This window comes from Coturnix japonica, chromosome 4, assembly GCF_054131305.1.
Source record: "Coturnix japonica strain WE chromosome 4, WE-NBRP24, whole genome shotgun sequence".
Taxonomy (NCBI): domain Eukaryota; kingdom Metazoa; phylum Chordata; class Aves; order Galliformes; family Phasianidae; genus Coturnix; species Coturnix japonica.
Window position 1 is genome coordinate 81,471,845 of NC_140666.1, and position 14,799 is coordinate 81,486,643.

The following is a 14,799-nucleotide window of genomic DNA, read 5'->3' on the forward strand; positions in this document are numbered from 1 at the left end:
AAAGCTGTAACTGAGTTATTTTCCTAGGCAGATTTTAGTTAGGATAAATCCTGAGAATCAAACATTATTGCCAAGTAGAAATGAGTGAAAAAAAAAACAACCTGAACTAGTAGAAGAAACTTTAGTTGCGTTTTTTGAAAGATTCAGTTTGCACATGCCTACCTGATGGCGTTTACTTTCCAAGTGGCACAAGTACAAATACTTTAAAACTAATTGTTTAAAAAATCAAATCTAAACAGTAGCAAAATAAATAAGTGAAAAAAAGGAGGGGAAAAAGGAAAGTGTGTGGTTTCTAAATTTCTCATTCTTCTTCAATATTTTATGACCTTTCTGAGATTCTTGAGCTGCTTTCGTTCAAACTCTGAACTTCTTACATTCTCTAGCAAGTATGGGAGATTACCATGATCTCCACTATCATGGGCCTTAAGTGGCTTTCCATGTTTCAAAATATAACGGACAAACATCTCTTGCCAAATCCTGAACCACTTTTCAAAATCCAATTTTAACAAGATCTGAAAACAAGACCTGCCAAAATTTTTTAAGGTTGCATTTTGACTGTTCAGTTATAACTTGCTCTTGCATTTGTTGCAGAGTGACATGGTCACTGAAGGCAATTTTCTAGATTAGAAACGTTTCCCACACCAGTTTGCCAGTCATCCTCAGTCAAATTCTGCTCCTTGAAATGAGATTCCATCAGAACCTGGGTCCTTCCACAGGTCAGACTAGCAGCTGTCCAGGCTGCAAGGACAACAGCACTGTGCTCTTCTCTGTTCTCACACCTACAGGCACACAGTTACTGTGCAGCTAACGCAGAGGTGTATAAAGAGATTCACTAGGTTGCTGGCACAATGTCTTTCTTACTGCAAAATAACACAGGAAGTCAGGCTGAGTAAAAGTGGTTAACATATACAACAAACAAACAAGAGCTAAGAGTTCTAGAATTCCCATCAACAGTGATTCACGATTTAACTACAGCTAAGTTATTTAGCCAATACAACCATATCTCTGATAAAGAAGTGTGCCTAGAAAGGAGAAGAGATAATTTAGCACCAGGTCAAAGGAAGGTCAATGCAGTGAAAAGTGTCTTACAGACATTTCTAAAGTGCATTATGTGACTTGTTCCTAAATCTTATTTCTTCTTTTGCCTACAACTCCTATCTTTCTTTCTCCTTACAGTATTTATTACCCATCTCTACAATAACATTACTCCACATTTTTTTGGAAACATCATGGTGTTTGACAGTGCTTCCCTAATTCAGCTTGTGGTTGTCTCTTAAGTCAAAGCCATTAGTTCCACAGCACCTCAAGCACAGCAACCTCCTGCCCGTTTCGAAGGAGACGGAAGGTCAGGGGATGCTTTGAATCCAGTCCTGGGATGACTTCACATCCACGGAGAGGGATAGAAACAATGTGTGTCTTCAGATCTGTCCTGTCCTTGTGGAAAATGAGTTTGTTGTCTTTCACTCGGCACCAGCGCTCACGCCAACGGTTATTTGAGAGCACATTGAGATATCCTGCAATGAAATGAAATGTGAGATGCTTTACTCATAAGTTTTTCTGAAAAACAAACAAACAAAAAAAACCCACTTATTTTCAAAATAATGCTATCAATTAAACAAATTATTCCTCTTATAATAGGAAGACTGGATGGATTTTTGGAAGACAAGGAAATGATTCTGCCCTGCTTCTTCATTGCAAAATTTCACTGTGCTGATTACCTAGCAAAAAACCATGTAAAGACGTGATCCTGCTCAGCTGAAAATGGCTTTATGTATTAGTCACTGCAGTGGCTGCATAAGCTGGAGCTTACTGATGACCAAAACTTCAGTAGGAATGGGAGAGTGAGAGTGTTAACAAGCTAAATACACAGCTGATGTACTCATACAGCTCTTTATAGAAGACCCACCTGCCCAGTTTATAACTGCTATATATCGGTGACTGCCCAAATCTGGGAAAATCACAGCTCCTGTTATGTAATTAAGTGATGACTTAACTTCTGTAACATTCACAGTATCCTGCAGAACTTCTAAGATTCCTCCTCTCAATGTCTGCTTTGCCAAGAGGAACAGATTAGCAGTCAGGTTTACACACTGATGCTACCTTTCCTGATTTTATTTAGAAAGAAGATGGCAACACAAATAAGAATTTAACAGGTCAGTGTTCAAGTTCACAGAAATAAATTAATATTCACTTAAAACTCAAGAGTTAAATACATACTATATAATAATGTAGTATATGTGATAATGTATAATAATACATACTAAATAAAGAGTTAGATAATTTAGCATAACTTTAAGATGCATGTTTTGTTGTTGTTTTTTTTTTCTTTTTTTCCCCCCATCAATATATCCTAAAATCATAGAACAGAATCATTGTATCATTAAGGTTTGAAACGATTTATAAGATCACCTAGTCCAACTGTCCACCTACCACCAATGTTGCCCACTAAATCACGTCCTTACAATAAATCAAGATGTCATGAATAAATAGCATTTTAAACAAACCCTGCTTTCCTTATCATTCGATATGCCAGATGTAGGCAGTATTTAGTCATATCAAGTCATTAAATAGGCAGTTATTTCTTCTCAGTCCCATAGCAATAATCATGCCAAACAACAAAATCAAGACAATCAACGTCCAATTTTTCTGTCCCATTTCATTTGTTAACAAAAAACCCCACCAACAATTTTTTACTTTTCCTTTCTCACTACAGGTACATGAATTTAGTATGCTGCTGTTTCCAAACAGGCCAAGAAGAAATGATACTTTGCACAGACCAGGATCTATGTAAATTTTTTTTCCTCTATCTCAGGTCTGATTTTCATTTAAGCACTTAATCATCTTGGATAACTATCTCTTTGGTTTTCATTAAAACTATGACTTATCATTATTTTTTTTCTGGATTTCCCTTCCAACATTACGATTCCAGTGTCAAAGCTTGATCCAACAGGATATAGCAGATCAGAACTGCACACAACTTGGAAGATGCTGTAAAAAAGGAGGATGTGCTCAGTTCTGTGATTTTGGCTCCTTGGGATGATCACTCTCTCCAACTTTACTCCCTCCTCCTCTAACAAAAAAACCTGTGTAGCTGTGCATTATAATAGAATCACTAGAAATGGAAAACCCTTCATGTGCAAGCCAGCTGGCTAGTTTTGAAGAGTCTTTTTTTTTTCAGAAATTACTTTTCCCCAACCTTGGTTCCTAACGCAGCTCTCAGAAAAGTTCTTCTAACTCCTCATATTTTGCTTTAAAAAGCAGGACTTCATATACTTCCTCCACAATAGCCTTACTTAAACCTTCAGGACTTAATGTGACCAAAATGCCTTGAATTAGCTGGGGCATTAGCACTTCAACTTAATTCATATGGCCAAAGACAAGAGATGTTGAGAGAAGAGCCTTGCTATGACTCTGAGTGCAGGTGGGTTTCTGTTTCTGTTTCCACTCTAGCTGGGTGTCCCCCACAGTGTGATTGCACTTTTGCCTTTGTTCACGTAAGGCAGAATATTCTAAATTGTAAAAGCCTTCAACTATGGAGCAACCTCCCAGAGGGCATTGCACTCAGACAAATTTCTGGTGGTGATAAACCCCTGCAAAGACTTCCTGCAATGACTAAAGCCTAGACACTTAAATTTTTCTATAAAATTTGCAAGTGGTATAGCCAAATGCAGACAATAGTAATGGCTATTTTTATGCCCATATGCGAAATAATGGTAGAAGTACTCAGAATTAGATTGTACAGCTGTGGTTAACATCTCACATAATATGAATAATCAACAGACTATGAGACCCAGGAAGTTAAAAGTTTTATGGAAGCCAGATGGTTTGGACGATGCATCTGGCTGGACATAGCTTTTCCCAGCTGTTCCTTTGCTTGATAAATCACATCTTTACTTCACTGATATACAGACATATGCACACACTTATTTAATCAAAAATTTCTTATGGGAATTATTCCCAGAGTGGCCTTGAGAGTCATCTGCAATCTATGAAGTTCTCACTGGTGGTCCATGAATCTTCTTCTTTCACTATCTAATCACATTTACAATCACATTTAACTGCATCTATTACACTTCATGCACCAAGGATTTCTGCCAGCTGCTGCCTAGTCACAGATTTCTGGGTTTCCCAAGATTTCCTAATCAATTAAAGGGGAAAAATCCAAGCCAAATTCAAAACCTTGTGCAACTGCTTCACAGTTCTCTTGCTATGGTTTTTTTTTTTGTTGTTGGTTTTTTGTTTTTTTTTTTGGTTGGATGGTTGGTTGGTGTAAATTTATTTTAAAATCCAACCTATAGTCACTTTCTATCTATTGGTTTGTTTCCTTCAAAGCCTGTGCTACTCTTTTGTTTATAAAGGCAAACTCTTTCGCACTCGTTTTGAATGATAAGTTCTTGATTATCCTAGTCCTTCAACCTGAGTGCACCTTTCTGATGAGGTAAAAAGGTAAAGTGGTAAAAATCATGGCAGTAAAAGCAAATTCATGGGACTTTCAAGGCTAGAATGTTAAAGATTTTTAGACACAAGCTGCCTTAATGACCCAAAAAGAAAAACAACTTACCACATGTTGGAACATCTTCTTCAGCTGATGAGGTCTGTTCGTCTGTTGATGGCTTTTTCTTTCCTAAACCAATGATCTTCGTTATTTTTTTCCCTGTTACTTTAGTCACAGTGCCCTTGGCTTCTGTTTTTGAACTTTTTTTCCTCTTCACTATTAAGAAAGCAAAAGGTTGCATTTTAGCGTGTTTAAATTATGTAGACAACAGAGAAACTTGAATAAAAAAAAGTAGCTTTGGCAAACAATGCAAAGTAAACATTTGTACAGTTGCAGTCTGCCATGAGATAAACATTACATGTCCTCCTGAATACTGATGCCTATAAATCACCCTTTTGCTATAAAAACTGTGGCATTTGGAAGGTAAGAATAACAAAAATCAAACTTCTAATTTAATTTCAACTAATCAAGCTTGAGGCCTCTTTTCAAAGCAGTCACGGTGTAAGTTTATCCACAGGAACGAACTATTTAGCTTCTACACATGAGAATAAAAATCCAGTCAGATGATCAGACACCATTCTAAACATTTATCTAATAAAAGTTAACAATTAATTAACAACGACATAATGTGCTTTCCTAGCAATGGGTCTGTTCTTAAGGAATCTAATCACAACAGGCCTTTCAGAAAGACAAGACTTATACATTAGCTATTAGCAATTAAATTAGTGTAATCAATGTAAGCACTCAATGATTAAAAGCTGGCACTTTTTGTGATCATGATTACTGATCACAAAAAGGATAAAGCTTGCTGAAAGGAGAGAGCTTGCTAACATCCAGTCTGTGCACTGAGCCATGTTGAGCTACTGAAGGTAACATGGCAAAGACTGTGGATATGACTTCAAAAACTGCATATCTGACTAAAATCCTAAGTGGAAGAAAAATAAGAAAAAAAAAAAAGTTTCTAGAACATCTAACAGAATTAAAAGGAAGACATTTACTTGCAAAATAAAACCAAAATAATGAAAGTATCATTGTTTCAGAAATGACATTCAGTGGATTTGGATTCCGTCAAAAGAGCAAAAGTCAATCTGTTAACTGACAGGGTTACAAATTTACCCTTTTAATTGCCCTGATTTATGATTCTGATGGAAATTACATGTCGGATAGTTACTGATTGAGCTGTTTTAAGTTTACCCCTCACATCCTTAGTTCCCTTTGCTACTTCCCCAAACAGAAAATTTAGTGATTATGGGCTTGTGTAAACCAAGGAGAAAAAGAACAAAATGTTCACATGAAAAATAATTATCTGAAATGATGAACCGAGAAGAGAAATACACAGAAAACAGAGTAGCAGTTTGGGACTCACAAGGGCATAATTTATGATGGTTAGCTTAATTGCTAGCAAACATGAGAAATGATTTAGTAACTGTATCTGTGGCCAAGATCATATAAATCTTCTACCTGCTGCATGCAGTGCTGAGGGGAAAATGGTGGTTTTGGGGCATGGATAGATTTTTTTCCAGTAAACACCAATGCAGATGTTCTGGCTTCCTAGCAGCACATGCCTCATCAGTATGCTTCCTGCAGGGCACCTGAGCCACTGGTCACTCTGGGACATCTTAGACAACACCTAGATTTCGACTGTGTATGACTGTGTTCAGGGGGCTGCAGAGATTAAAACCTGAGCAGTGGGCTTTCTGAAAGCTTAGCTTTGCAAGCATGAACTGCAGCTTGTGGAAACCACAATAACTGACATTGTTTCATTCTATTGGGTATGTCATGAATGGTGAGGAAATGCTGGAAAAATGACACAGGAAGAAGACAGTGGGAATGAATGAAAAGGCAAGACAGGGCTGGCACCAAAGCCAGTATCGACACAGTGTTTCCTGCAGCTCACATTACACTTCAGCTTCACAGCTGAGGAAAAACATCAATTTTGTGCCATCTAGAAGATACCAGTGCTACACAGCATGTTAAGGAAATCACACCGTTTCCTTTGTTTGGGGGAGAAAACATAGTGTGTGGAGGTGAGTGCACAGGCATTGAGTTTTTTAGATATAAACTCAGGGACAATGCCCTCAGTTTGGGATATGCCTATGATTACAAGGATTATAAGATATGCATAGCTCCAAAGCAGCACATTTAAATTATATTAATACATCCACAGAAACCCACTGCTATAAGATGATTACATATCTTACAGTATATTAATATATATAATCATACTAATACTTATTTATGTGTCCAGACACGTGTATAAAGTGAGAAATATACTCATAATATATATGGAATATATGATCCTTTCCTTCTAATATGCAATGATAGTTTTGTTGTTGGTTTTTTTTTGTCTATACATCCACTACTTATATTCCCACTGTACAGTTAAACTTACCATAAGCAACCGTTAGTTGCCTATAGTGGTCGCTCTTGTCCTTAAAAAACTGTACTTCTGAATAGACAAAAAGCCAAATCAAAATTTCCATATTCTGTTTCTTTATACTAATATTGATTTTTCCCACTGATGATTCAAAAGCATTATTAAAAACAAAACAAAACAGGTAGATGTGTTTAACTCTCTCTTTATTCATAGCTGCACATATTCTTTGCAGAATGCATCTCTGCATCTGAGACATACCTTGTTCTTTTCCATTGCATGCTGTGGTGATGCCATTTTCCACAGCGCCCTCCCCATCTGAGCTTGGTCTCTCAGATGACAATTTCTGCAGGGACAAAGAGATCAGTTGCCTTGCCATATCATGTTGTCATCTTCACTGTATTAAGTCTCATCTGTCAATTTATATTATTTATATTCCTATGAGTAAAACACTTTTCAAGCATGGATACAATTGGAAGGTAAACAGAAGTTAAGAGAATGTTCAGTTTTAAGCCATTTTTTACAGTTCCATATAGAATTTAGGATAGTACAGAAATCGCAGATTAAGCCTACATCAAAAGATTTTCCTTTAAAGTGAAAAAATCACTGCACATTATATTCTAAACATGTTACAAGATTGCACAATGTCTCTGTGTATTAATATGCTAAACAATGAACAATCTACTAAGCAATGAATGCGGATCAGGTAGGACAAACTTTAAAATGACTTTTTTAAGGAATACTTCACGCGTGCATTTACAATTACAGTTTGTCAGAAAATAATGCATTCCTACCTGGTGCTTAAATATTTTCAGTATTTGCAAAATAGGGGCTTTTGAAATAGATTTTAGTACCAATTATCCTGTGGTTTCTGTGTATGGGATAAAGGATGAGGTAGAATAAAGATTACGGTGGCACCACATTCTTCATGAGTGGTGGAGCCATGAAGATGTACAGAATATTGCAAAAAGAAACCAAGGAAAAGTTGTTTTAAGGTGAGCATTTCAGAATACAATTATTTACTGGTATTTCTTTCTACTTTGTTAATGATGTGCTGCTGCTTGTGAGCATGCAAACACAGCTGCTTTGGGCTTGTGCATAGAAAACATCTGAGCTATTGTGGAAGATAATTTGTTCTTAGTTTCCTGGGTACAATGCAACATAACAATGACTGCATATGACGTCACCAGGGGGAGAGACCGTGCCCTCAGAAATTAGTGATGAAACTTTTGTGGTCTGAAGAACATCCCTTAAACCACTCAGTGTCTCGCAGTGCCTCAATAATAGTTGTGAGAAAGTCAGCATTAATCATTTTGATAACTTTACCTTTTCCAGCTCTGTTTTATGTACTGGAGAACTAGACAATGGACCGTCAGAATCCACAGTGCCCGTACAGTTGTTGCACACATCTTTTATGACCTTAGGAGCAAAGTAAAAACTTATTAATTACTTACCAAATACTAATTTGAGAAATTATGTATGAATGCAAAGGGGAAATGGAAAGGAGAATCACACAAGCACTTAGTAGGCTGTCAGGTTACAAAAGCAGTGTTGTGAAGATCTTTCTGTCCACAGCAGTGTGTCAGGCAGGCAGCCACTACGAATACTGCCTTCCAGAGCCATTTCACTTGTGATCTGCAGGAGACACGGTGTCTAGAGGTGGAAGATGTCAGTTTCTAGACAAGCTAAACTCTGAGGCCCTCCTGAGTAAAGAAACCAAAGTGCTGCTGATTTCCATGCGCTACTTCTGCAATATGAACTTAGCTGACACCACCGAATTACCTGCATTATGATGACAAAAATAGTGGGATTAGATCCAAGGTGATCTTTTTTCTTTTTTGCTAAAAGAAATGAAGATTGCTCTACAGTAAATAATTGCAGTGGTATTTCATGACATTTACATTTTATACTTGCGTATTGATATAAAGGTATAGGTCAAAGTAATTGTAAACGACTTCTCAAAATGGTAATGTAATTAGATCTATTTTTAAAACGTTAAAGAAAAATCTCACCGAAATCACTGAGATCTCAATAGAAAATGAAGTTCAAAACTTGAAACCATTTAAATGTAGACGTAAGTGATGACTAAAGCCATCCAAGGATTTCCTAAGACATACATATATATATTTCTAGTGAGGTTCCCACCTGGTGATTATCAGCCCGTAACTGCATATGGTGATGAGAACAGATCTTGACTCTCTATGCAGATTCATGCCAATGGAAACTAATTATGCTTCTCTTGTCACACATACTACTGCCACCTTACTTGCCTTCTGACTGCGGGAAATACAAGCCTAAGTTAAGTTCCACATGAGTAGTCAGAAAATATGAGCTAGGTATCCTTCTTAAAGCCATACATAAAATGAAAACTTTAAGTACATATTTGGATAGACTAATAAGTTAACAGCAGACAGAAAACAAAATCAGAATACAACCTCTCCAAGGAGAGTTTTTCAGCATTCAACACATCTAATTAGAGGTTAGCACGACTAATCATTTATGAAAAGCAGATCCTGCCTGACTAACCTGATCTCTTCTATGACCCAATGACCTACTGAGCGGATGAGGAAACGGCAATGGATGTTGTTTACATGGATTTTTGCAAAGCATTTGACTCTGTTTCCCACAGTCTTCTGAAGAATCTGGCTGCTCATGGCTTGTATGGATATACTGTCTTCAGGGTAAGAACTGGCTGGATGGCAGGGCCCAAAGGGTCGCTGTGAATGGAGTTAAATCTAATTGGTGACTGCTCACAAGTGGTGTTCCCTAGGGCTTAGCATTCAGGCCAGTTTTGAGTTTATCCTCATTAAATTTGTAAATGACAAGAAGTTGGGCAAGAGTTGATTTGTTTTAGTGTTGGAAGGCTCTGCGAAGTATATGAATAAACTGCATCAATGGGCTGAGTGACATTTAACAGGCAAAATGCCAAGTACTGCACTTGGGTCTAAACAACCCCATGCAGCAGTATAGGCTTTGGGAAGAGTGGCTTGGAAAGCAGCTTAACAGAATATCATCTGGGGGCACTGGTCAACAGCCATGAATCAGTGTGCCCAGGTGGCCAAGAAGGCAACTGCAGCCTGGCCTGCATGAGGAACAGCACGGCCAACAGGACCAGCGAAGGGACTGTCCCTCTGTAGTGAGGAGAATGAGCCTGTTAAGGCCAAACCTCAAAACTAATTGATTCCATGACTCTATTCTGTACACACTAGTGATCACCCACTACTAGATTACAGCCACAGCCACACGAGGACAGCAGAGCCTGACTTGCTAAGGAAGAGAGACATCATACCCTGCCGGAAACTTTCCTGATAGACATGCAGACTTTCCCCTTTAAATGTACATGACTGTTTACACATCCTGCTCTCTCTTTTTCCCCACTTGTAGCAAGTCTGGGTAGGAGCAAGGAGGACTTGGTCTGAGAACTACCAGGTACAGGGATAACAGCAATTATCTAATTGTCAAAACCCAGATTTCCTTAAATAGGAAGTGGGATAATAACAGCCTCTTCCCAGTTTTGAACTGAACAGTTTTGATGTAGCAACCATTAAATAGCTGAAGACATCATTAAACACAGTTTAAAGTTATTTTCTCAGCACTGAAGTTCCCTGTAAGGGTGAAGCTAAGAAAAGCAAATGTTTATGGACTTACAGAGACCTTTATGAAACAACTCATGAGCACTTCATAAATTAAAGGCACTATACCCCATAAAGACAGGAAGAGAACCAGCTCTATATTACAGATGGAGAGCTCAGACATGAAAGATAAATTAAATCACTCACTCAGTGTCACAAAATCTAAGCATAGGAGGGAAATGAACCTACATTTTTAGTTCCAAGTATCTAAGATGTTTCAGTATCCTTTCATGACTGTCTGAACTTCCCTGTGTTTCTTCTCAGAAACAAAAGCCCAGTATTACCAAATTCATGGCACTGGGTGTGCTTTCTAATGGAAAATGTAGATATTTGTTTCTCTGCATTGCTTTCCTTTCAATTACTGGTCTTCAGTTAGAGAAAACACAGTTTCTGGGAACATTCATTTCTGTCTTCTGCATGACCCTGATTCAATGGCTCTTGTTTTCAGCATCTGCTCACACTACACAATTAGTTAATTCTGGCAAAAGCAGATACTAATGGGAGTTACAGACAGAACAGAGGGAAATGATTTGGCAGAGCTAACTGAATAGTATGTGCAAAGTCATCCACTTAAGTAAATACGGTTCTTATCATACCTCACATACCTAAGGAGAAGCTAAAGTGTTTAATTGGGATGCAATTAAATTTTGATTGAAAAAATAGAACACTGCCAAATGGAAGTTCATGTTAAGATCTGAAGAAAATGGATTTTCAAGGATTCCACACTTCATCTGGGCTCAAGGGGTTTGTTAGCAAAGGCTTCCTCATCACCTTCTATGTGCAATATAATTGTGTTTGATGCATAGCACAAAATTCATACTTTCAGAGCTCACCAGGATGAAATGCCTTTAATATATAATGGTTGCCTGGATGCACTCTCTATAATTACGTTTGCAGACAGCTGCCATTATAAATGAGGTTTTCACATGCTTATAGCTTTAACTCAAAATGTTAAGGATAAAACATTCCACCCATGTTGCCAACTTGCAGACTTTCTGTCACAAGATTCAAGAGTTCTTGTCAATCTTCTATAATATTCCATCTCTTGGAGTCATATGACAACAAAAGAATGCTGTTTTCATTAAAAAATACTTGTGAGCAAGAGCAGGGAGAGGTCAGCAAACTTCTATACTTCTATCTGTTGCAATGGAATGTATGAAAATATGAATAAACATATAATCTCAGCAATTCCAAAATTAGAAAGCAAATAAAAGAAATCCCCAACTGTGTGATTTTTAATGAAAAGGCATGAATTGGGAGGCCGTATTGTGATTACTTTGTAATGGAGCATACTCCATTAATAGCTTAATTCTTCCCACACATAAGAAAAGGGAAATCATTATTTTCTTCTCACTGTAAATGCATTATATATTACATATACACATGCACATGGTGATCTGCCAGGAAAATCAAACTAAGATTGTAAGCATGCTATGTATTAAAATAATTAAAATATAAGAACAAACATAACCAGAAGACAGAAGACCTTTCATTTGTTTGGACAGCTTCAAAACTAAATACATTTAAAATAATCTCTTGCTATTCCATCACAATATTTTAAATATCACAGTTACAATAACAATATTACAATTAGATTTCAGAACTGCCTCTTTCAAATGCAGATATGGAAAAAGCTTGTGCAGCCTGAACTGAAATATTTTTATTCATTTATGCTATAGGAAGGTCTTGAATCCCCAGCTGGGTCTGGATATGCAAATGTATTGCATTGATGTTGGCGCCATGAGGAATGGAAGATTCCCTGCCCAAAGCAGCTGATAATGACGGGTGAAGCCAGTGGAATTTTTGCCATGTGGTATGTTCGGAATATTTCTCTTTATAAAAGCCTACTACACAAGCACTAAAATTTACTACAGATCTTTCCTACCTGCAATCACACACAAATTTCTATGTGTACTTTATTTTAAATGACAAGTCAAAACTGCAGGCAAAACAGTTGCCCTACATTTATTCTTTTTACATGCAAAATCAGAAGAATCAAATTAGCTTTCATCCAGATCCTTCAAAGATCCAATTGCCAGATAAAAACAAGGGCTATGCTGTAAAGCCAGAAAGTCAGCTTACTTACCATACCCTGCCACAAAGAAACCCAGCAAATTCTGGGCAAAAGTACTAAGAATGCAGCTGGTTCCTTGTGGTTGAACTTTTTGGTAACTGATAAGGAGTAAGACTAAAAGCACTCCCTGTGTCTAAAGAGCTTACAAAACTTTGTCCTGAAAGATACCACGGGATGAGGTCAGTCACAGACTGTACTTACCACAGAGTGTTTTCATGACACTCACAGGAATTTAATGTCTGTAAGACAGACACCATCTCCCAGGCAGAGAAAAGATTAAATTTGACTGAGTTCAAAAGAAATGAGAGAGAAAACTGATACTTCTGCTTCATTTCTTGAAGGATACTTGCTTCATTTCTTTATGTAGCCAGACTAGATATTAATCCAACCAACCAAACAAGCCTCATGTCTCCACCTACCCCTATGTTTCACAGAATATAGGAAATGCTAGAAGTGGGGAGGACTCATGTTCCCTGCCTCTCATCTCTTCTTATTAGCTCTTACATTGGGAGTATAGTCAAACTGAAAGCTGTGTATACACAAACAAGTAGAGGGAAACACATTTGGCTCTAGAGTTACTCCAGCAGTTCTTGCTCCTGAAGAACCTCTTGCTCAGTGCTGGAGGAGTTCTGAGACTTTTGGCATAACTAAATTCTAAATTCATAACTAAATTGGACCTCTTATGAACTACATACATTCGCATTAATTTTATCCTACTTAACAGAACACCAAAGCTCTACTAGCACCTTAAAGAGAAGAAATGCCTGAAGAAGTTTACCCACAGAAATTAGAAGAAAAGCAGAAATTAATCAAATAGTCTATGCAGTAAGTCCTGAAAATAAACCCATTTTACTTTATGTACTGGAAAACATCATCCTGAAGCATTCCCTACCCTGAAAAGATTCATCTTTCTGTCTTATTATCATTTCTCTAAGTAAACTGGGGATGAGATTCCAACAGATTAACAGCCAGCAAGCCTATTTTAATGCATGTATACTCCCTTAAAAATACTTTCCTGGCATATCTAACCAAGACAAACCCTGTGTCCTCATTCTTGTATTGCTACCATGAAGACTATTTCCATATATGGCCACTGGACCAGACAGAGCTCAGGACAGGCAGTGCTGGGTGGCTGGAGGCATTGCCCTGCATGGGGAGCAGTGCTCCTGCTCAGGGCAGCACCTCCACACCAGGCAGTGCAGGGATGCAGAATGCATTTCAAGCCATTAATCTGAGCTGGGTACTGTTTAAATAATTTGCCATGCAAAGCTGCAAGTAGGAGAGAGAAGGAATGCTGTCTAGTGGGGAATGGACAAGATGCAGTCTCAGCCCTCCCAAATTCTGCTCTGAGATTTGCTTGCATTTGTGATTTTAGCCAGGAGCATAAAGAAAATGTACCCCTGAGAAAGCAAGCAAATAGGATGTTTGTGGTTCCTTATTCATTGCTTTTTAAGAAAATATTACATATAGCATCTGCTTTGTTTTTTCTTTCTTTCTTTCTTTCTTTTTTTTTTTTTTTTTGTTAAGTACATCTTTTTTCCCACCGTGCCAGTCACACAAACCCACTGGTTCACGTGACTGCTGGACACCTCCCAAAAAAGCCAGGGTTCTCCTGCTATGCCCAAGCACACCAGAAGGGAACTTGCAGGCTGTTACAGCTTCAACGTGCAGCTCAGACCTCTGAGCCTGCAGGTTTTGCCATCATTGCATTGCACTGGTGATGAGGTGCAGAAAGAACCCAGTCTGATGTCCCAGGACACTGTGTATGCCTACAGTTACTTGTAAACCAACAAATGCTGTATAAAAATCTGTTGTTCTCAGCATGCATCCCCGTACTGCATTTCTACTCAATTAGTTTTTCGGTACAATCATTCAGCTCTTGACTTCTCCCAGCTAAAAAAATGGAGATAATAACAACTTTAGGGAGCTTTGCTTCAGCCAAGAAAGTAATGTTTGAAGTATTTTGAGGTCTTCAGCTGGAAATTCCCATAGAAAGTAAAAGCAGACAAAAAGTGTTTACAGTTACAAGCTCAGTTTTCTGCTGATTTGAAATGGTAAACAAAGAGATATGCCAGTAGCTTATTCTTCGGTAAAACTCAGTCCACGTTAAGACTGAAGCCACTTGGCCTTCTCACTAAGCTTAAGTATTAGGTGGGGGGAAAGGTTTTCTAAGATTTTCACAGGAGTTAACATGCAGTTATCAAAGATGGAAGCTGGGTAGGCC

General features: G+C 37.9%; 1 protein-coding gene across 12 annotated transcripts in view; it reads right to left on the reverse strand.

Annotated features, from left to right (window-relative positions):
- AFAP1 (actin filament associated protein 1) overlaps positions 1-14,799 on the reverse strand; it is a 107,785-nt gene that overhangs the window by 19,347 nt on the left and 73,639 nt on the right. For all 12 annotated transcript variants that reach the window (XM_015862718.3, XM_015862716.3, XM_085547404.1 and 9 more), the window contains 4 exons: positions 8,196-8,288; positions 7,131-7,215; positions 4,562-4,711; positions 1,303-1,514 (listed from right to left, as the gene is read on the reverse strand). In XM_015862718.3, coding sequence (XP_015718204.2) covers positions 1,303-1,514; positions 4,562-4,711; positions 7,131-7,215; positions 8,196-8,288 — 540 coding nt within the window. The remainder of the gene's footprint in view (positions 1-1,302; positions 1,515-4,561; positions 4,712-7,130; positions 7,216-8,195; positions 8,289-14,799) is intronic.